The sequence below is a fragment of the Cyprinodon tularosa genome, unplaced genomic scaffold (assembly GCF_016077235.1).
Source record: "Cyprinodon tularosa strain WSP-4 unplaced genomic scaffold, ASM1607723v1 ctg90, whole genome shotgun sequence".
Taxonomy (NCBI): Eukaryota; Metazoa; Chordata; class Actinopteri; order Cyprinodontiformes; family Cyprinodontidae; genus Cyprinodon; species Cyprinodon tularosa.
The window spans coordinates 981,764-1,003,762 of NW_024039674.1; the positions used below are offsets into that span (position 1 = coordinate 981,764).

At 37.9% G+C, this 21,999-nt stretch overlaps 1 protein-coding gene across 9 annotated transcripts; it reads right to left on the minus strand.

Annotated features, from left to right (window-relative positions):
- Positions 1 to 1,229: 1,229 nt before the first annotated feature.
- Positions 1,230 to 21,823, minus strand: exoc7 (exocyst complex component 7). 9 transcript variants are annotated; one of them, XM_038274142.1, is made up of 22 exons: positions 21,609 to 21,823; positions 21,387 to 21,452; positions 19,240 to 19,424; positions 19,058 to 19,163; positions 17,673 to 17,895; positions 14,168 to 14,335; positions 13,904 to 13,915; positions 10,475 to 10,567; positions 8,688 to 8,753; positions 7,331 to 7,476; positions 6,508 to 6,660; positions 6,317 to 6,415; positions 6,161 to 6,223; positions 5,836 to 5,902; positions 4,896 to 4,934; positions 4,683 to 4,745; positions 4,489 to 4,609; positions 4,296 to 4,391; positions 4,148 to 4,211; positions 2,172 to 2,213; positions 1,954 to 2,087; positions 1,230 to 1,503 (listed from the first exon to the last, which is right to left on the minus strand). In XM_038274142.1, the coding sequence occupies exons 1-22, from the start codon at positions 21,684 to 21,686 to the stop codon at positions 1,401 to 1,403; spliced, it is 2,187 nt and encodes a 728-aa protein (XP_038130070.1). In that variant the 5' UTR covers positions 21,687 to 21,823; the 3' UTR covers positions 1,230 to 1,400. The 9 variants fall into 9 exon arrangements, with proteins under 9 accessions (XP_038130070.1, XP_038130071.1, XP_038130076.1 ...); XM_038274143.1 differs by lacking the exon at positions 13,904 to 13,915; XM_038274148.1 differs by lacking the exon at positions 10,475 to 10,567 and having other exon boundaries at positions 21,609 to 21,822.
- Positions 21,824 to 21,999: the final 176 nt, after the last annotated feature.

Sequence of the window (21,999 nt, forward strand, 5' to 3'; positions counted from 1 at the left end):
CACTCATAAAAGGGAATCTGGAAAGTTAAATATGGTTATTTACATTACTGGAGACCTCCTGCATAAGACAAAGTCTTTGCTTTTAAGATTTAGCCATTGTTTCATTGAAATGTACATTTGAACACACAATAATGCCACCAAACTGAATAGAAAATAAAAATAGAGGAAGCTTATGTAACGCATGCCAGATACATCACCTGAAATGGTCGCACAATTACCTCCGACCCCTCCTTGGAAAGGTCTGAGCCTCTAGTTTCCAATGACGAATGCCATTAGGGGGTGGGGCTAAAAATAAATATGTGCTGTTGAATTACTCCCGCAGAGTCAGACATGTCAGGTGGATTTTTAAATCTCCCTTTTTTTTTTTTTTACACAGGTATAAAACAAAAAAGTATTTGTGAAAAAAATATTTTGAAGCACGTTTTAGAAGTTTTAAAGCCCCATTTGAAAGACGTGTGGATGAAACACCAAGTGACTGTGTTTTGGCCATTTCTATAAATAGATCAACATAAGCAGGTGTCAGATGGGCCCGGTACCGGCCTGATATTTCTCACACCCATTTTCCTTACTTTAACTTCATTAACTTTTACTTATATATATATTTTTTTTTTTTTGTTTGTTTTTTTTTGTTTATAACCCTAAGTCTTTTTTACCATTAGAAAGTACATTTTGTATGTTTCATGCATGCAAAACTTCAATAAATATATTGTTAAAATATATATATATATATTTTAAGAAACATGGAATCTGTTAAAATATTTTAGTTTAAAACAGAACCAAACCAGAAAAATGCCAGAAGCAGCTCAATAAATGACTGGTAACTGCTTTATAATCAATAAAATAGTTCAGAAAACATCTCTTTTCTTTTGGAGTAATTTGAATACTTATTAAGTTTTATTCTTATAAAACATGTTTTTTATTCCCTTCTTAAATGCATATCTACACTGAGTTTTTACAAGCATGATGAATTATAGCGACAGGCGTCCTATTTGAGTTTAAAACACAGAGACGTGTCTGTTAGCGCCACACTGCTGGTTAGCTGTGGAACTGAACAGTCTAAATGCCTTCCTGTCTGCAGCCTCTTCACCTTATTAGAAGGCGATCTCTCTGTGGGGTTTCTCTAATTGTTGAATGTTCATTAGGGGCACAACATCTGGATGTTTTCCATTGTCTGTCTCCATATTTGTTTGTTTTAATTATCTGTAATGAACATATCAGCCAAACTAATAAACCAGGATGATTTAGTGTTTATTAATCAGAGACATGACATTAGAGAAGCAAAGTTAGATAAATAGATGATAGAAAACATTCAGATTCAAAGAGGGAGGAGATTGGTGTGCCAGGGGGCTGAAGGAGGGAGGATTTCTGAGCGGGGGGAGGAAGACAGGTGGAGCTGTGCATCAGGCAGACGTGTCGAAAAGCTTCTCGATCATCTCTTCCACCTCCTCTGGCCGATACTTGTGATACTTCTCAGGGTTCTTGGTGAAGGAGATATTGGTGCATCTGCAGGAGAAATGGAGGGAGTAAAACGGGTTCTGCCACGAGGAGCCGATTGAAGGAGTATCACAGGCTTCAAATCAGACTTTGTAGACCATTTAATACAGCAATGTGTAAGGAGAAAAAAAAAGATGAAATTCATTGGTAAAAACTCAAACCAGTGGTTTGAATGTTCTGTAAAGGACCAAGGTTTAAACCTCAACTGGACTGAAATGCTACAGTGGAACCTGACAGGAAGAAGTCTGCATAAACAAACACCTTAGAGCTCAATAAACCGAAGCAATGATGTAAAGAAAAACTGTCTCTAAAAGCAGACTGATAACAGGGTGCATTGTTTTACCTTTAATTAGAAGAGAGAGAACTTTTTTGTCATGATACATACATATATATATTTTCTGTGTGCTAACGGATCCTGCTAAGCTAAAAGACAGAGAAGATAAATTAGGCGAATTTTACCTCTGCAAGAAAGCTCTGTAAGCATCAGAGACTATTTTCTTCTGGGACTGTCGGATGGTGTCTCGCTGCTCCTTATCTGGGATGGCCCAGCCTTTCTGGATTTTACACAACTCCTCCAATCCGTCATTAAAGCCCTGGACAGATGCAGGGAACAACTGCACTTAAAAATCTGCTTTCATTTCTTCAGATTTCAAATGTGCACTTTTTCAGTGGCTCACCTTGAATTTGTCTTTAATCACCTGTCGCTCCCTGTCTCTCAGCTGAAAGATAACATTGATATCAAACATTATCGAGTTACATATAAACCTTTAATGAATCGCTCTCAAAGTTTTCATCCTAATAGGTTTTTTCTGATATTCTTCACTTTCCATCATATCAAATCTGTATCATGAAATTTCTTTGATCTGTAAAATAATGATTGATTGCGGATTATAGTGTCTTTAAAAGCACAGATGTTATGTTTTTCATTTAAACCCCATTTCTAAAAGTTCAGAGCTTCCTTTAGTTTCCCAGCAACCAAAACGACTGGTGCAATATGGGGGTGTTGGCGCTCCTTCCTTAACTAAGAGCACAGCTTATTCTGATTTCCATTCATTAGCTTCTGAATGTGTCATTGCTGAAGATAGGACACCATGGCATGAGACGGTGATGGAATTCTACCTTAAAATGCTCAAAACAATGCAGGGAGCATGCGGGGGCAACAATTTTGTTTTTATTTCTGCTTTAACACAACGTATAAACAGAGTTGTGTTTTTGTTTCATTCTGCTAAGCAGAATATTGATTTTTTTCATTATATTTAAAATGATAAAAATCTAAAGGACAAATAATTTTTCAGAGAAAAAGAGCAAACAGTGCCTCCTCCTCCAGTCTACCTATAAATAGTTAAATGTCCAGGAATGATGAATAAAGGCCAAAACACACCAGCTAAGTTAGACTTTTTAATCTCCGATCCTATTTTTTTTCCATGTCACAATGATTGCGTAGAAAGGCTCCGTCTAGGCAGGATGGGCAGATCTGTGCAGATTTTTTTCACTTCTGTCTCTGTACTATAGGTTACACAAATTAAAATAATTTCCCAAATTAGATTTGGGACAGCTTACAAAAAGTTCTAAAAAAAAATAAAATAAAAAAAACACAACCTATGAAGCAAAGTCCCACTTAATGAGTCTGAGAAGCCTCCCAAACCAGAACAGAATGTTACTATGCCTATATTAAAAACATCATGAGATCTATGTCTAAAGAAAAGAAAAACACAGCAATACACGCAGTGGGGGGTTTATATGCTGACCGAGACAGTGAGAGGTGATTCTCAGAAAGATTTAAGAAGTTTGTCGTTTTTCTTTCCTTTTTTATAAAGAGGTGAGAGAGATGCGCCACGATTACCTGATCTACCTGCTCCAAGTTATTTTGTTTTTTGTGAGGCTCAACCGGGAACACTATTTTACTAAATCTGTTTCTTCTCCTCCTGAAGTTATTTTTATCGTGAGAAGATTGATAAACTCCACTTTCTGTCCCTCGTTTTTGCGATGCGAACTCCTATCATGGTAAAGTATGCTTTTTTTAATGTTTCATTTAAGGCTTTTGGATCACTCTGTCCTGCATGCTATATTTGTTCTATGTGACCCCAAAAACGGACTCTTTCCCCATGCAATTAACTGATTTTATTTTGTATTTCCCCCAAACAGATGCGTTTTACTTTGTAACCACGTCTCTTGTTCTGTCAGATCCATGAAATTACCACTGAATTGATAGTTAGTCAGACTAAAATAGACCTGAGGTCTATCTCAGTCGTAGCTACGCAGCCCCCTTGGGTAAAATCGTGTCAGGTGTGGTCACCCCCATTAAGCGCTAAACGTCACGACCTCGTCCAACATGATTTTCTGTCGGATTCTGTGTTTTCTGCCCTTAAATCTCTTGCTTATTTATACTTTTATAGTGCATTTGTGGAACCTAGTGCTTGAATTTTAATCTAGTGCCTTTTATCAGAAACTTGCTTGTACAAAAAAAAGAAATTATGCTGTTTATATAACCTAATATAGTGATTAGAAGAGATTATTTCACTTAAATTATAAAACTAATATCACCTGTAAGGTGTTTCTATCAAGTTATGACGCTGATGCAAAATTTTAGGTGGAAATTGTGCTAAAGATTCAAAGTAACAGATCACACATGTCTGCATATTCAAGTCCAGACCTTGGCACCGGGTTGGAAAACAGGCATGTTTCTGTCCGTCAGGTTGTCCAGGACCTTCTGCCAGCTGCAGCACAAAGAACAGCTTTCAGTAGGATGTCAAAAGGTGTGAAAAAATGTCAACAGTTTGGAACCTTCACCCAGGATTTACCTGCGCTGATACGCATCGATCTGCTGTTTCATCAGCTCTCTGTAGGAATTCTCTGCTTTCCTCTGAGTAACATTGACCAACTGGATCAGCTCCGACCTGCAGCCGTGAAAGGAGCAAACGTTTACATGTTGATGATGAAATGAAAAATATCTAGCAAATCAGGCTGAGACAGAGAGGTGGGACAGATGCTAACTTCTCCAGCGATTTGAGAATGTAGTTGTAGTTGTTGTGCAGGAAAATCGCGCTCAGAGCAGAGTCCTCGTAAACTTTGGATTTACTGAGGAGGTTCAACTGCAGGTTTCCCAAAACTTTACCTGTGAGAAAAAGAACAGTTAGCAGTTAGCAGAAGAACAGACGCACAATAGACAGTTGGGCGTTTGGCCTTACAGATATAGGAGCTCAGGAGCCGTTTGTTGAAGTCTGAGGTGGAGCTGCTAGCTGAACTTGTCTCTGGGAAAAAAAAAAACAAACAAAAAAAAAAAACAGAAGATTAATTTAACTAACAGTTTCAGAGCCAATAATCGCTTAGAAAGCACAGAAGAAGAATCAGAGTGAAGACAGAAAACACTCACACACAAACAAACACAGTCTCCAGCTTACCTCGGGGGTCTAGAGGGATATTGTAAGTGTCCCCCAGAACTAAAAGGACCGAGGCAAGGCAAAAGAAGAGACAGAAAAAGAGGCAAGACCAACAAGGTTAGAAGAGATCTGTTAGAGCAGGGAAAGCAAGCAGCCATCAGCGAGGTAGAGGGGGTTTTGAGAGAAACATTTCCACCATCTCCTGAGAGAATTATGAGGCAGCAGCAGTCAGTAAAAACAAGCAGAAACCAGGAAAGCAGACTGTCAAACTGTTCAGAACAAAGACAGGCGTTTGGGGAGAAAAGCTAAACCTCTGCTGTCGGTTTTTATTTCTACAAAATGTGCATTCACTGTGAATATGGCTAAGATAAGAATTCAAAATATGGAATTGAGTTGCTTTGTTGAATCTCTGTGATGGGTTAAAGCATCCATCTCTCTCCGACTACCAACCTGAGACTCTTATTTAGTTAGATGGGTTATTTTCTTTTTTTATTAATCAGATTAAACATTTTTTAAGCTTTGCTAGTAACAAATTATTGAAATGCTTTGAAATGTCAGTATAAGAAATGTTTGATAAGCAAAGAAAAAAAAGTTTGAAAGAAAAAACAATTAATAAACTCCATTTGTTCTTTTTATTCGGAAATGAAACTGGGGGTTTAAAAGGTTATTAAAAAGAAATTTACTGAAAGATACCTTTATGGGGATCATGTGGCGAAAAACATAAACTAAGATGGACTTAAAGAGGTTAAAGATTGTAATAAAAACACTGATATAAAAAAAATATTAATAGGTTTTTAAATCTTTATAACTGGACTTAAATGCTTTACTTTGCTTTATAAAAACAGACTCTGCAGAGAAAAACATCATCACCTAAAAACCTTCCAGCACAGTGTTCCCTGGTTTTAGCAAAGCAGGAAAATGAAAGACATTGAGCCGTTTCTTGTCGCCACGGTGACGGTACCTTGGGATGCCAACATGGCTCCGGCTGTCTCGTGAAAGTCGAGCAGCTGCTGCAGAAACAGGATGGCCTGCAGAGAGAAAAAGAAAAGTACAGGTGCAGCTTCATGGAGCAGTGATCAGTCAGGAAAGTAACATTATTACAGAAGATTACGATGGTTTCAATAATGGAGCGTGTTTAGAGTCCTATTTTGGCCTCACTGTTGGAGCAGAATTGGGACTAATCATTGGTTAGATGATAGTATTTACATATAAATCTGCTAAGAGCTTCTAAATGAGTCTGAATGAGCAGGAGACATGCAGCAGCCTAGAAAACAAACATGACTCACGTTGCTGGTCAGCTCATGGACTGTTCCATCTTTGGGCATGTTGTACTCTTTATCAGGATCATTCTGGGGTTGGGAAACCAAAGGGCAGCAAGTAAAGATTAACTGATCACTAAATCAGGAAATATGGATTATATAGATATAATCCCATAGTCATGCCTTGATGCTGTCTGCAAACTCCTCCAGCGCTTTGGCTCCAATTGTCTCCATGGATGTAATGAGAGTAGGCAACTTGTTTTTCGTGCTAGCAGCCGTTCCCTGAAAAACAGAGCAACGGATGAATATTCAAACAGGAGCAACACAACGACTTTTCCTGCCGTGTGAGAAGAAGGAGGCCACAGAGGTCCTACCTGCAGCGTCGAGTCAAACTCGGACTTGTTCATCTTCAGGTGTCTGAGGATGGGGAAAATGGTGAGCACTGCCGAGTAGTCATGACGCATGATGGCCCGGCGGGCCGCAGACACAATGTTGTCTCCCTCCATCATGAGGTTGTCCAGTGCTTCCTGTGGACAGATGACAGAGAAAGATGTACTATTGAAGTAACTATTAATATATCAATAGTTTATCAAATAAAAAATAACAAACAGTCTTTTAAAGACGAGGCTTTTAATAAAATGCTACAACTCAGGACAACTAATAATATGCTTTAAAAAAATCTAGAGAATTTTTTTTTTCTATTTAATCACCTTTAATGACCAGTAAAACTTGTTTTGACGTTTAATTATGCCATGTTTGGTCCCTAATTAGTCTGTAATGTATCAGAAACAAGTGGATTTCATACTTCTGGCTTTTTCATCTGGAAAAACTGCTCTTAGGGTGAACAGATTTACTTTAAAAACAGAGAAGCTCATAAAACCGGGTGTTTTTAAATCTCTTCTTGTTTTCCAATCCTGCAAATGTGCTGCCATATAAACCTTTCGGCAAAGTCTAGGACAGAATTTGGCCTACCTGATTGAATTTTATCACTTAAAGTATTATTTATTTGAATATACTTTTTTATATTTTGGATGCTTTTATATTTTCTAAGGTTTTTATCTCTGTGATGCATTTTGTGTCTGCTTCTCTAAAAAGGGCAATAAATACTTACTTACTTATTTAATTTCAGGAACATTTTATTTCCTCCTAAAAGTTACCAAACCTCCACTGAGAAGATGAGATCTCAGTGTGTCTGACCTGAATCAGGGAGTCGAAGGTCTTCTTTTGGTGATGCTCAGGGATAATTTCTGTCAGAAGGGCGTACTCGCTCTGAGCCAGCTTAACAAAGGCACTGATGCAGTGGATGTACGAGTCGATCTCAATGTCCAGGACATCATCTTTCCCTGAGAGGGGAAAATAAAAAAAAACAGTGCTGTAAAACCTGTGCTTTACAGGACAAAGCAAACATCTTAGCCTCCTGTTTTTTTCACTTCATATTTTTCTTCCAAAAAAGGATCAGGTTTCTGAAAGTCTTTGTAGTTTTTATTTTTTTTTTGTTTGATTTAAAATCCATGACAGAACTTTTTCTTTCCACGAAAGGTATTTTTGTTACCTTGGAAACAGACTCTGACCAAAGTTACCAAAGTTCATAAGGAAGTAAAACTTGGCCTAAAAATCTATTTTAAATAGCATCTTCTCTATTTTCACTAGCTGCCTTTTACGAGAAAAAAAAACCCCAATTGGTTCCCATCTAATCTAGAAAACACCAGGGTTAAGAGTCTAACAGACAGAACTCTGAATTATTCTATTCAGATCATTTCTAGCTCCTAAAAAGTTTAAATTGCCATCAGAAAAATAAATATTTGATGAATCGGTTAGGATGATAATGGTAATATTGATGAGCAGAAGAAGAAAGAAAACCGCATATAGTGTTATCATTCTGAACACTCATATCGGTATTTTTCATTGTAAGAAAAAAATTGAACCATCCTAAAATACATAAAATTACTAACATTAACTGCTTGATTAATATTTTCTATATTATCAATATTGCTACTTTTTGGCTTTATATAATTTTTTTTTTTTTATATTAATAGTATGTCATTATCTTTATTATTTATTGACAATTTTATAGTGGAGGTATATAAGGTGAACTAGAACAGGTGGAGTGATTTTAAAAGATTTTGGATTTCATTGGATTTTATACAACTGGTTTTATAGTTATTGTTGTTGTACGCTTTAAGGACAGAATATGAGTCCTTTGATCAATCATTTTTGGGATATTTCTAAATGTTTATTATTTTCCTTATCATAATGTTATACTCGGTTACCTGTTTAAATAAAGAAAAAAGTCCTTCAAAGACCTTCAGAAAACCAGGAGAATCATTGCTCTAAATTGGAGCAGGTCTGCCTTTTTTTGGAAGAAAAAAATAAAGAAATAAGTTGTGGATCAGAAGTGATGGAGCTCTGTGTTAAGGGATTGTGTTTGGTGCAGTAAGACTATGTATTGCATCTGCAGGCTGAATTTACACCTCATATTTCAAACAAAACCTGAGCTATTTAATCCAAGTAGAGCCTGCTGTGTTTCTTTCCCCCCAGTTTTCCCAGCACTCACCTGTGGCGGCGTGCTTCTCGTTCAGAGCATCAGAGTGGAGTTTGACCCGGAGGTCATTATCGTAACCTGGTGGGTGGGGGTAGCAGTAAGACTAGTCAAAACCCTCTGGGCTATGACCAGGCTGTGGGGGGGAGGGGGTAAACCTGACCCTGGATCAGCTGTGCCGACCGCCACCAAGCACCAGAATACAGAACCAGAAAAGAAGCAGGGGACACCCATTGAAGGCTAATGTGGGGGGCGAGTTCATGTAGTCTAAATCAGTGAGTGTGTTTAACTATAAAACAGAAAAGCCTTCAAGTTTCACAACAACTTTAGTTTGATCTCACAGTTTTAAAAATCACAACCTGATACACGTTTCCACTGCTGCTTTATTATGCGAAAACCTCACTGTGTTACGTCAACAAAAAACTGTGACCTTTAATCATCTGTAGATACAGCATCTGTTTGGGTTTATTTTAATATATAGAAGGATATACAAGAATACAAAGTATGTAAATACTAATAAATATGGTGTTTTAATTATTATAGTTTAAAAAAAAAATCAATAATAGATTTTTAATTGACCTCTAACATGTGCTTATGGTTACATTGATGATTAAAAGGGACTTGAAATGGGAATGGGAATTGCAGTTTCTAGTTTCAGATAAAACAAAAAAAAGAAGCAAAGAAACTTATATGTAATATTAGCAGCGGTTATGGGTGCGATTGTTTCTTTAGATCACTGGACCTTTTTTAAAATCTAAAAATGAATTAGAGGAAGAGTAACAATTAAATAAAATGGGCCAAATGAGGTAAAGATTAATTTCAAGCAATACAATCAGTATCCAAAGCAGAACAGGGTGAATTTCTGTAAATATCAGAAAAGTAAAATAATTATTTTTGAATTAACTTGGTTATTATAGTTTTTGCACTGTATTAGTGCATTGATGACATATAGATTCTTTTGGGCAGCAAATCAGAAGCAGTACCAAGTTAAAACCTCATACCATTATCATTAGGTCAATTTCAATATAAATATAAATTCAATATAAATAATTTATCAATTAATTCCAATCTGAACAGGGCTCTTAAAGGAGGGATAATCACTAACAATTACTACACATATTATTATGGATTGGGGACATTGTGCAAAAAGAAGCACACACGCCTCCAAATTGCACCCAACGTTTTTTTTGTTCTTGGGAGACTGAGGGTAGCTTTTGGTTATAATTTGTATTATACCCTTAAAAATCGCAAACAATGTGCCTTTGCACTGCATTTAGAAAAGATTCACTAATTAGTTTTATTGAGAAAGCTTTGAGATGCAGATATCAATTATAGTTGTCAATTTTCTAAAAGATAAAAATATTGTTGAACATTAGACTTGCTATTGCTTACAGGTGGTGCAGACAAGGTATTAAGGGATTGCTTTACAGTAAATGAGGATGTGATAATTTGCAGAAAACTACTGACATTTTACCAGATTGTGGAGATCAGAAAGCACTCCTGTATGAAGAAGACCTCGAGGTATCATGCTAAGTGAACTCGGATAATCCGATCTAAATATTCTTGCATTCAAATTTCAGATGTTTACAGAGTTGACGGGCTTCCCAACAATGGAAACGTGTCTCCAGGTGTAATCTTAAATCAAACAAGGCAGTTTTTGAAAAACACAAACCATAAGACCGTTTGATTTTTAGGCTCCTCTGGCTTTCAGAGATTTTTTGATTGGCTTTTTTTTTTTCCTGTGTGATTGAAATAGCTGCAGACGGAAAACAAAGACAGGAGAGAAGACCGAGATGCTTTACCTTCCAAAGGAGTCAGGTTAGAGCCCCCCTTTTTCCCATCGAGCCCATGCTGTGAGTACTGTTTCAGAAGGTTCTGAGCCTTGCGAATGGTCCCTGGTCCCATAAACAGAGACAGAGTCCAGAGGAGAGGAGGGGGTGCAGCACGGTCCAGACAGCCAAGAAACCAGTAAGGGAGGAGAAGAAAAGATAGGAGAACTAGGAGGTGAATGTTGAAAAGCAGACAGCACATCCCTCCACCATGAGGCAGCCAGCAGAGGGTGGGAGCAGCCCACCACCCCAGCTACACAACAAAACAACCAGACAAACTAAAGCACCGACAGGACAGCTGTGCTGAGACACACAGCGCCAGGGTCATGGAAGAAAACACACAGGTTAGGTACATTATTCATACACAGCATCATTCTTATCACTTATACAGCCTGAAGAGTAACAAATGGAAAATTTTTAACAGGTTAAGAACTAAATGTGATGTTTGTGAGCTGGTTAGTGAGCGTGTGGCACATTTGGCAGCGAGCCGCACAGAGCTGGTTAGAACATCAGCAACATCACTCATGCGTCCGACGCAAACACAGAGACGTGGCTTTGGAATCATGTCCAACAGCATGCCGACTTCAACAAGCACTGATGGCAGTAGACGCTGGAGTGGGTCCCCTCACACACAGACACATCTAGTCTGTAGCAAAGAGCTGTGGACAGATGTTTAGGTGTTTAGGTCAAGTCGCCACGCCAGTAAATTCCGCCAAGGCTCTGGTAACAGCGGCAGATAAACGATGAGAACATCACAGCGTTGTTTCCTTTAATGTTTGACGGTTTCAGTCAAACAACGTTCACATTCAGAACCACAGAGCAGGACTTCTGGTCAGACAGAAACAAATATAAATAAGGCCAAAGACAAGTACTCCTACTCTACATTAAAATCGAGGTCGTCTAGGCGAGATTACAAAAAGGAGGTAAAACCTTTGATGCCTCCAACATTAAGGCCCTGATCAAGTGACCAGAAAACACATTTTAACTGCAAGGCTTAACAGAAAAACCCAATGGGATTTCAAAGAATCTACCTCCAGAGCTTAAAAGGGAACGTTTTTTGCGATAAAGACACCATTTAACTACATCGAAGTTATTTTTTATTTTATTTTTTCATTTTGCCCCCAACAACAGCCATACAGCATTTCTAAATGCTTATTAAAATGGCAGTCTGCACAGACTGCCTCATAATTTTCCTTTTAATAATAATAATAATACATTTTATTTAACAGCGCCTTTCTTGACACTCAAGGTCACTTTACAAATAATACAAAAAAATAAATAAAAAGAAATGAAAATACAAAATACAGATACAGGAACACTTTTTTTTTCCATCTTTGAATGCAGAAAATACACCTGATCAAGTATATTACTTATTCGCAAATCATTCTGAGAACAGCTAATAGCTGCTGTATAATTTAGAGCTTCCAATTAATTTCTATTATAATCTCAGGAACACCTTTGTGTCAATGTGACCTGAAACAAGTAGCATTGAGGTTTACGCCTGACATAGCACCATCTAGTGGTAGCTCAATTAGTAGCGCATTCGATACATGAGCTTTAGGTGTAAAGAAAAAGTCAAAATTAACACCCCCGATCTATAACAAGCAAGGTGCCGCCGTTTTTATCAAACATAACAGAGGTGCACATTACATTTTTAAACAATTTTAGTTAAATCCTTTTAACTCCAAATGTCCAAATTTCTAATTTATACTATAATTTTAAGCTTTTTTCACACAAATGACCCCAATTAGTGTTTGAGGATATAATTAAGAAATATTCTTTGTTAACTTGCCTAAGATTTTCCCAATTAAGTTCTGTCAAACACAAAAAAATCACATATATGCCTTCAGTTTATAGCCTCCTGGGGGATAATCCTAATCCTGACATTGGTGGATGACAAACGTAAACCAACAGTAAGTATGTTTATCATAACTTAAGGTATGTATAGTGGAGGATTTTCATGAATTTTTAAAAAGACCGGCCCTCTCCTCTTAAAAAATAAAATGCACATGCACAACCCTGTACCCGCTCCTGCGAGGGAACGCCAATGAAATGAGTGTGAGAGCGTGCAAGAACCCATTTCTCCTCGTGCACGCTCTGTTTAAATGTTGCTGTTTGCATTGCTCGTACAAGCTCACTTTCTAAAAGAAGATTTGCAATTTTTCCACTATGTCAGACTCACAACCGGTAAGTGAAAATCGGAAAGAGCACGTAGGACGGCCGGACGTACACATATCACCAGAATGATTGACAATTAGGAGGTCCACTTATTTAGATGATCCACCCCAAAAAAGAACATCCTCCACTATACCTTTAATTAATTTAATTTCCTGTATCGATTGGGAACATTATGGAGTCCTGCCCCTGCAGTACGGTACTTGTGTCTTTGTTTTAAAATGCACTCAAAACAGAGCCGTTAATATCAATATTAATCCTATTAATGTTGTTCTTCCAAAGGAGTACCTGAATACTTTAAATTCAAGTACCAAGATATACCTTATAAAACCTAACTTTACACCAGCTTTAGTCAATAAAGGCGAGCAGTAGTTGCAAATGGAGAAGAAATAGAAAACATGTTTCATTATATTGTGAAAAACTAAATGCATTTAAAGAGAGAAGATCGGGTGCGACGGATTAGACTTCTACCAAGTTTACTTCCTTTTAACCTTTCCTAAGCAAAATTACTTCAAACCTTCGGTGGGAAGCTGATTAAGTGCTGAGGGCCTATAGTTTCCTTTAACATTTATAACTGAAGCTCATCTGTGCCTTATAAAAAAACAAGAGAAAACTTCATATAATAATAGTTTAACAGTCCCAAAACAACTATTTATTAGTCATATTTTCTGTATGACTTCATTTACCTTTGCTTAAATATAACTGATGGAAGGCTGAAATATTCATACATCCTGTCTCATTGTTTCCCTGTTTATAAACAGAACAGTCCATCAGTCACCTTCCATAGTCTTTTTTCTTCCTGTTATCTGCTGACAGACAGCTTGTGTGCGGACTCAGTTAACAAGCTCTAATTACACAAAGCACCACAACCCAATGAAATCTACACAGCCTTCAGTTTCAGAGCGTCAGCAGAGATCAATACAGAACGGTTCTGTTTTCTTGTGTCTGAAAATGGAGCCTTTTAAGGGTCTGATGAAGGTGTAGTAGATGGAGTTTATGAGGTCATCTGGGTGAAGCAGTAACAATCCGCAGCATGGAGCTTATTATTTTTAATCAGCTCCACCTCTACAGCCACTGATTGACGTTGTACCCCGCCATGAAGCTGAAGGTCAACATACTGAAACCTAACCAACTAAATCTGAACAAACGGATTAATTGGTCTGCTCCGCTATGCGGCATGAACCAGACAGAAGCGAGCACAACGCACACGGAAAGCTTTGTCTTTACCTGGGATGTAGACTGTCATCACAGCACAGGGATTATGGAGGAGGAAAGGATGAAGGGTGGTTAGAGCATTTCAAATGACACCATTTGGAAAGATGGAGGATAATGTGGTTTAATGGAAACCAACAAACACACTGAATGCAAGCATCCTCATTCACCCATTCAGACATGTTTGATACATTTCTCTGTAGAATAGAAGCTGTAAAGGTTGAGTGGGGTGGAAGGTTAACAGAATCGTGTTTGGAAGGAGGTCTGTCTGCTGCTGACCTGGCCTTTTCGGAGCCTTTTTGGTGGGCGTGTCCTTGCGTTTGGTTTGGACGGCCGGTGAGTACAGGATACCAGATGAGGCGCTGTTCTTGCGGAAATGTTCCTTTAGGCCTTTAATGGAGCGATCCAACTGGCTGGATCGGATCTGGAAGTAGACGGTCATGAAATCTACGCAAGACACAAGAAGACAATGATGAAGATTGCATCACTGCTACTATAATACAGACTGTAAATTCCTTATTGAGTGAAAATCATCAGATGAAGCTTCTTAGGCATAATCAACACAGCTCATGCCCTCTTTTCTATGCAGCTGCTCTCTCACACAAGTAGAGGGATACCATTTTAGCCCGTGAGGCAGACACTCTGCCAACTTTTAAGGCTAGTATTAAAATTTTCCTTTTTGGTAAAGCTTATAGTTATGCTGCTATAGGCTTAGAGTGCTGGAGAACATAGGGACCACTTTTGTCATTCTGCTTCATTCTGTCTTTATTCTGCAGAAACTGTATCTTTAGGCTCTCTCTGCCTTTTGTCATCATAGTAACGTCATCTGCTCTGTGCCTGTTTGGATGGAACACCATCCCGGAGTGAGACACCAGCTTCCATCAACACCTTTGTTTCTAAATGTTGAAGTTTGGCCTGTTTGTCAGTATAATCTGTTTCTCTGACTGTGACTAAATGCTCTTTTATCCCCCTATATTGAAACTGGCTCTAAGCTCATCTGCCAAGCTACGCCTTTCCTGGACAGGGGCCACAGTTACTTTTGTATCTTTGCTCATTTCTTTATGTCTGCTTCTGTCTCCTTGAACCCCAGTCGGCCTCGGCAAATGGCCACTCACACCTAGCCCGGTTCTGCTGAAGATTTTTTCCTGTTGAAAAGGAGTTTTTTCTCTCCACTGTCGCTACAACAATGCTTTGTGCGAGGGATTGCTGTTGAGTCAATAAGTTAATCCAATCAGCCGGTTTTCCTTAAGATAGAAAACTTTGAACCCATCTGACTGTATTATTAATGAATTGTCTCTGTAATGTGCCTTAAGATGACATGTGTTATGAATTGGCTCTAAATAAATAAACTGAACTGAAATTGAATTGAATGATAACTTTGGCTCATATCAGGAAATAATTCATGAAAAACAAAAGTAAGAGAGAGAGAAAACATTTAAAGATACCAAGTGGACATGACAGATTTTTCGTTTTTTAAAAGCAGTTTTAATCTAAACAACCTGCTTGATATGAGTCACGTCTCTCAACCAAGAAGCATCACCTCTCCACCTGCCAAGGTTGGTTCTAAACTAAAACATGAGGTACAAATCCGTAGCATGCAGAAAATTACCTGCTGCAACAATATATAATCTGGGATGTTGGTCTTAACACAGAGAAAGTAGGAATGATCAGAGTGGGAACCATTGCTGCTGTGTTCCAACCTAGCTGAAAAAAGCTGTTTTCAACAAATTCCTTAACAATCACTTCATTAATATACAACTTAGCTGAGGGAGAACCACGACTCTCACCTGATCCCTGTTAGATTTGCAGTCATAAAGGTTGGTGTTTCTCTTAAATACAGCTGCTGCTTAAGGGGACGCAACTATGATTGTTGACATTAATATGCATCTTTAAAATATCAATTAAAAATAACTATGAAGCTTCTAATCCTATGGGAATAATGATAACGTCTCTGCTACATACCTAGAAAACACTAATTTTATTTCAAATAGCTGCTAAAATCACAAGACATGACAGAGTACATCAATTGCTAAGAAAAAGCTGCATATTGGGAACCTCGGTCAGCTCAGTCTTCCCGGTTTGGTGGCTCATAAAACTCCTCATTCTACCTGAAAACAGCAATTAGCATCCTTTTAATCGCTGTGGAGCTGTTGTTGACACTCTTAAGGTATTCTAACTGCAGTTCTTCTTTTTTGAAGTTTAATGGCGATTGGCAAATAATTTGAAAGTGAATTACCGCCACCTGCCAGTATGGAATGTGGAAAAAAATTACCTATATATTGATCTACTTTACTTTATATCCATATTTTAATAACCCAATTTCCTATATCTTTATCTATTAAAATTAGTATTTATTACTGGGTAACACTGCTGCTTTGCAGCAAGAAGGTTCCGGGTTCTATTCCCGGCCTGGAGTCTTTCTGCATGTTCTCCCTGAGCATGCATGGGTTCTCTCTGGGTACTCCGGCTTCCTCCCTCAGTCCAGAAACATGTCTGTTAGGTTAATTGGCTTCTCTAATATTCTCCTTAGTGTGCGTGTGAATGGTTGTTTGTCCTGTTTGTCTCTATTTTGCCCTGCGATGGACTGGCGACCTGTCCAGGGTGAACCACTCCTCTTGCCCGTAGACAGCTGGAGATAGGAACCAGCACCCCTCGCCACCCCACTTGGGATTAAGCGTGTCAGAAAAAATGGATGGATGGATGGAAATTAGTATTTATCATTAATAATATCTTAAACTGTTTATGTTCCAGATGCTCCTGTTCTTCCCTCCACCACCAAACGTGTAACAATGTTTTTCCAACTAACTTCTTTGCACCCCAAAACCTTTTCAGCTCTTCTGGCAATGATCCTGATTGTCTCCATCTCATGCTTGGCTTGGTCTGTGCAGTTGATGACATATGCTATTAGTGAAATGAGTTTCTCTACTGTTGGAGTGAAACTATTTTTTCTCCTGTCCTTTAACTCCCTTCACTGCTTCTGTGTATCTTATGTTTCTTGTTTTTTTAACTGGAGTTATTTTCTCTATTTCACACAGGAAACCCTCATGCTGGGCACTCTCCACTCTCTCTGAGCACTCTCCATGGCTCTATGGTGCCCCCCGATGGAAACCCTCGGGTACTTCCAGCTTCACAGTCAGAGATTTGTATGTTATTCAGCGCACTAGCTGTTTAACTGGTGTCAAACTCTTATTTTTAGGTGTAAAATCTAGAAACCTTTTTTAAGATGTGATGAGATTCGATAAGTGATGTGATAAAGCAGCCAGTGCTGAGAAAATATACCACACTAAGGCTTGCTGAAAAAAGCCATTGAACGAAATGGAATTAAACCATTAACGTTTAATAACTTTTCTTCCCAATCATCTGGGGGGATTGTAATAAATGTGTTACAGTGTATGACCAGGAACATGTTTTTGTAATGAAACATATTTTGATGGATGTTATAATGAAATGCGGAAGCTAAATATATCTCGATGAGTCTCTCTGCTGTTCATCAGTCAAGAAAATGAAACTTCTCAGTATCTCTTGAGCAAGAGGGACGTTACAGAGAACAGGACTGGATCTAATTCACGTCCATTAGAACTCCACAGGCAATGAGGGATGTTTAATCACAGTTGCTCAAAAAATACATTCATATTAAGGCAAGAAAACATTATATAACCTCTGTTATCTCCTGAGAGAAAGAAAGAGCAACTGAATCAATCCTCTAAATGAGTAAATCTAATAAAATTAAAAAAAAGAGAGGAGACCTGATGGGGAGGTGATATGAGAAAGCAGGCATCCGTACCCTGATTGCGTCCGTATTCCACCAGCCAGCTGGAAATACAGATGATGTCCTGCAGCACAGCTTCAGGCAGGTGCTCCAGAACCACTTCTTCCTGCAAATCAATTTCTTCATCCACAGTAATGGCGTCCAAGATCAGGACGGGGGGAACGGGTTTACTATAGCGGGACAAGAGGCTCCGAAACTCCGCCTCCAGAAGCTCTTTACCTTTTTCAAAGCGAGCTTTCTGCAGAGAAAAAAACAACACAGCTCAATCAGGGCAGAAAGATTTGTCTTGGTTTAAATAAAAATGTGTCATTTAGGTTTAAACAGAGATGGACAAAGGAGGTCAGGGGTTTTTTATTTCTACTTTTCCTTTGGAAAAGAAAATCTAATTTTTTCCTATATTTATTATACATTTTGCAATGTTCACTATTAAATCTTTGTCTTTTTTAATAGAAATAGTAAATTTTCCCCCTGCTACTCAAACATTTTTAGTGTCGCCAGACTTTATGTACTTATGTATGAATATGTAAGAATTTAACCTATTTTCAAAGACTCTATTCTATGAAGAAAGGGAGAAAAAATAGAAAATCTAAAGCAAAGAGTCTTCAATCAGAGGCTTGTCCAGATTTGCTGTGAGACAGACAACTACAGGAGATCCTTCTTGCCTACAGCCATCAACATCTACATATTGTTAAAGAACCCCTTTAAGTGTTATAATTAGTTAATTTCCCTTTAAATTAATTACATATATGTGAATTGACTTTAATAGAAATCTGAAAAAAAAAAAGAAATTAAAATTAGGGCTGAAACTATTAATCAGATTAATGGATTATTGAAATAATAATCATCAACAATGATCAGTAAAGAACTAATCATTAAATGGAGTAAAGAAACTCTAAAATATGCAATTAGCTGACAGAGTGACCCATCTAGAGCAGTAATTATACCAAAATTGTAAAAAAAAAAAAATAATATATCAGCATTTTGTATTCATGATTTAAAAATATATATTTTGTCTGTCAATATGCTCTATCTAGAACTCCTCAAGGGGAAAAGTTTAAGTTTCATCTGGTTTAATTTCATAAAAAGTCTTCTTTAAAGAATCTTTGGCTATAGAATTATTAATCGATTATTTCAAAAAATTATTGACTGATTAATCGAGTTGGGAAATATTAGTTAGTTGCAGACCTAATCAAAATGCTTTAGATTCAGGATTTTTCGTAAAAGCCCATTCCTGTAAAAAACTTCAACCGGATTCCAAATCGTTTCATCTTTTAAAAAGTATTTTTAAACCATGTGTGGATGCAATGCAGATGCTCCAAAAAAATTCCTCTGTGCTGGAAAAAATAAACAAGGAAAGCATTTCAGAGACTTATATAAAGACATAAATCCAGATACTTTACCACTGTGTTGAGTTCAGGGCTGTCAGGATTGTTGTCCTGAAAGTATTCCACAGCTTTCTGGATCTTTGCAATGCAGACGAGGTACTCATCAAGCCTGCCTGAAGGTCTGTGTATAAAACAAATAAATCATGTCTCACTAACTGTAAACAGCATAATTTAAAGGTGAAGCTAATAATCCTCACCCCTCTCTGATGATCCTGTCGGTGTCTTTGGCCACATGGTAGTAACTGATGACGTGGTCCAAGCAGTAAAGAGTTTTGTCCACGTTCTCCTGCAGTCTCTGCAGGTTCTCCGTCTGCTTGTGGACTGGGATGATGGAGTTCTCCAGCTGCATCAGGCGGCTCTCGAACGAGGACAGGATGGAAACCTGAGAGGACAAGAACAGAACAGGTCGAAAACAGCGACTAAATGAGGCTTATGTGTGTACGCGTATGGGGTTTGTTTACATGCAGCACACACATACATAAAAACGTATTTTTATTACCATTTTGATAAACTTAAAAATATACAATATCAACTTGAGTTTTAGTCCCTCTGGTGTGAGGAGAGCCTTTATTCTTCTAGGATTTTTATCTGTACATCATCTTGAGTTCTGGGTCCTCTAATGCCCCCCTCTATAAAATAAAAAGGTAGACTTGGGTCCTGATGTAACCTTGGTTTGTCACAAGAGGCTGTTTTGCCGGAAAACATTTTCTAACTAGGATTATAAGAGATATCCACTGATGGGATGCTTTCTCATCTTTTCCATTATAAACAGTAGTAAAGAGTCAGGGGCTTCTATGTTAGCCTTTATTTAATGTTTAGGAAGACTTGGGTTGAATTCTACCCAAGTCTTTTTTTGTAACCTAAATATAAAGCCTATATATTTCTTTACAAGCCGTTTTTTGTTTGTTTTTTGCCTATTTGGAAAAATAAAAACTTTTTGACTATATGTTGATAGTTGGAGGGGCTGGTTAGTAACCAAGATGCCCCCCTATCAGTGGCTAGCATCTTTTATGTGTTTGCAGAGGGTTTTATATGTGCATTTTGTTAGCACTGAGCTGCTCTTTATTTTGTTTTGTGTTAGTCTTGTTTCAATCTTTACTTACGGTACTTTAATTTCTTATTTTTGCAGGATTTTTAAATATTTTTTCTGCACATTTATGTACTTTCAGGACATTTTTACCCATGCATTGCTCTTAGAGCATTGCCTTTAAAACAAGCCTGTTCCTGAATATAGCAGTTACTACAGTGTTAAATTTTATATTCTATAGAATGACTATTCAGAACGGCTGTGACATCATTCATGCATGCGAGAGCCCTTGCCTAGGGATACCAAATGCACAATAGTTGGGGTGTAAAAAATGCAACATACAGGCAATTACATAATCATATTTATAACGGGTGTAATATCATCAGTGCAGGTGAAGTTTATTAATGATCATTTGTTCCCAAAAGCTGTCATGTCATTAATGCAAGTGAGTTATTAACTAGGGGGCATCACGTTTTAAATAGCATCATTACATATGCATGTCGCAGGCATTTTCAAGGGGCGGGGAATCTAATAAAGTTCATGTCATACATCCCTTTACTGTTAGACATGTTGCATGCATTTATGACCTTGCAGATAATTGTTCTGATAAAGTCAAACATCTTCTGATCCGCCCATTGACAGCTGGCACCAGAACCCCTCGTGACCCCACTTGGGAGTAAGCATGTTAGAAAACGGATGGATGGATCTTCTGATCCTTAATCCAGCTCTACTGTTGATTGTTTGGGTATCCCATTGCCCTGATGCAATTCCTCTTAACAAAAAGCTGAAAAACAAAGGACTGCACTAGAAACTACAGGCTGATAAAAGATCACCATCATGCTGCAATTATTCAAAGATCAAAAATTATTTGTCAAAAATAGTCAGTTCAAATCCAGTCTGTTATCATTCACAGCACTCAGATATTTGTAGTAGCTTTAGAAAGCATTCCCAGATATTTCAGAGGCAACTGAACTGATGTAACAGAGAGGCATCACATTTGCCTACAACTTAATAATATAGATCTACAAAAACTACATATTTGATTTGCAGATTAAAGAAATTTCACCTGCTAGCAGTTTTGCTCTAAATCCAGGCAAACTTCTGCTTTCATGAAAAGCTGATATTAGTGGATTTCTCTGTGTTATTTAAAAATAAATATGTTTACAAATATGTTGTGTGTAGCCCCCCATATAGTAGTACAGACTGTGAGAAATTCAATTAAAAAGGAAGCTTGTATTAAATCAACTCTAACAATAGTACATATGAATAAAATCATTCTAGAGTTTATGTGATTGTTATTGTCACTGTGGATCTCACCATGCCTTTGGTCAGCTGATCGCTCTTCTCCAGGTTCTCCCGGATGAATGACAGAGTTTCCTGTTCCTATAAAACCCCACAATGAACAATTACCTCCGATCACACCTTTTCTGAATCAATCTTTATAGGTAACATCCTGCGGGTGTTTTAAACTATTTGTTTGCTGAGTTAAAGCATGAATATTGTGACATTGGAAACCTCTTCCTGTCCAGCCAAACTGACCTGCTTCAGTTTCTCCTCGATCTCTCGCTTCCTGGCGGACGCATCCTCGGTAGGAATCATCCTGGAGCTAATTCCCATCAAAGGAAGCTCTCCAACGGAAGACAGGCAACGATCCAGGTGGTTTATAGCATAAAAATCGACAAACAGAAGATGCTGTTTCAAGCAGCTAAAGGAGTTGCCGTAAGCTAGCTTGGACAGCAGTTATAGTAGGTTAGCTTCCGGCTCACCTTCAAAATAAAATAAGCACTGCAAGGGAGGCTCGATTTTATTCAATGGTTATGTTTGTGTTACATAGAGTTAATTTGGACAGATAATGTAACCTGAATTCACACCTCATCATGAAGTAATGCTGCCAAGTTTGGTTCGGTTCTCTGCCTGTCGCTAAAAAGTT

Coding starts and splice junctions, on each gene's coding strand:
- exoc7 (XM_038274142.1), bottom strand. CDS start 21,686: ATGGGAATTAGCTCCAGGATGATTCCTACCGAGGATGCGTCCGCCAGG. Junction 19,425..21,386: donor ATCAGCTGACCAAAGGCATG/GTGAGATCCACA, acceptor TTGTCCTCTCAG/GTTTCCATCCTGTCCTCGTT. Junction 8,754..10,474: donor TAACCTGACTCCTTTGGAAG/GTAAAGCATCTC, acceptor CCCACCCACCAG/GTTACGATAATGACCTCCGG.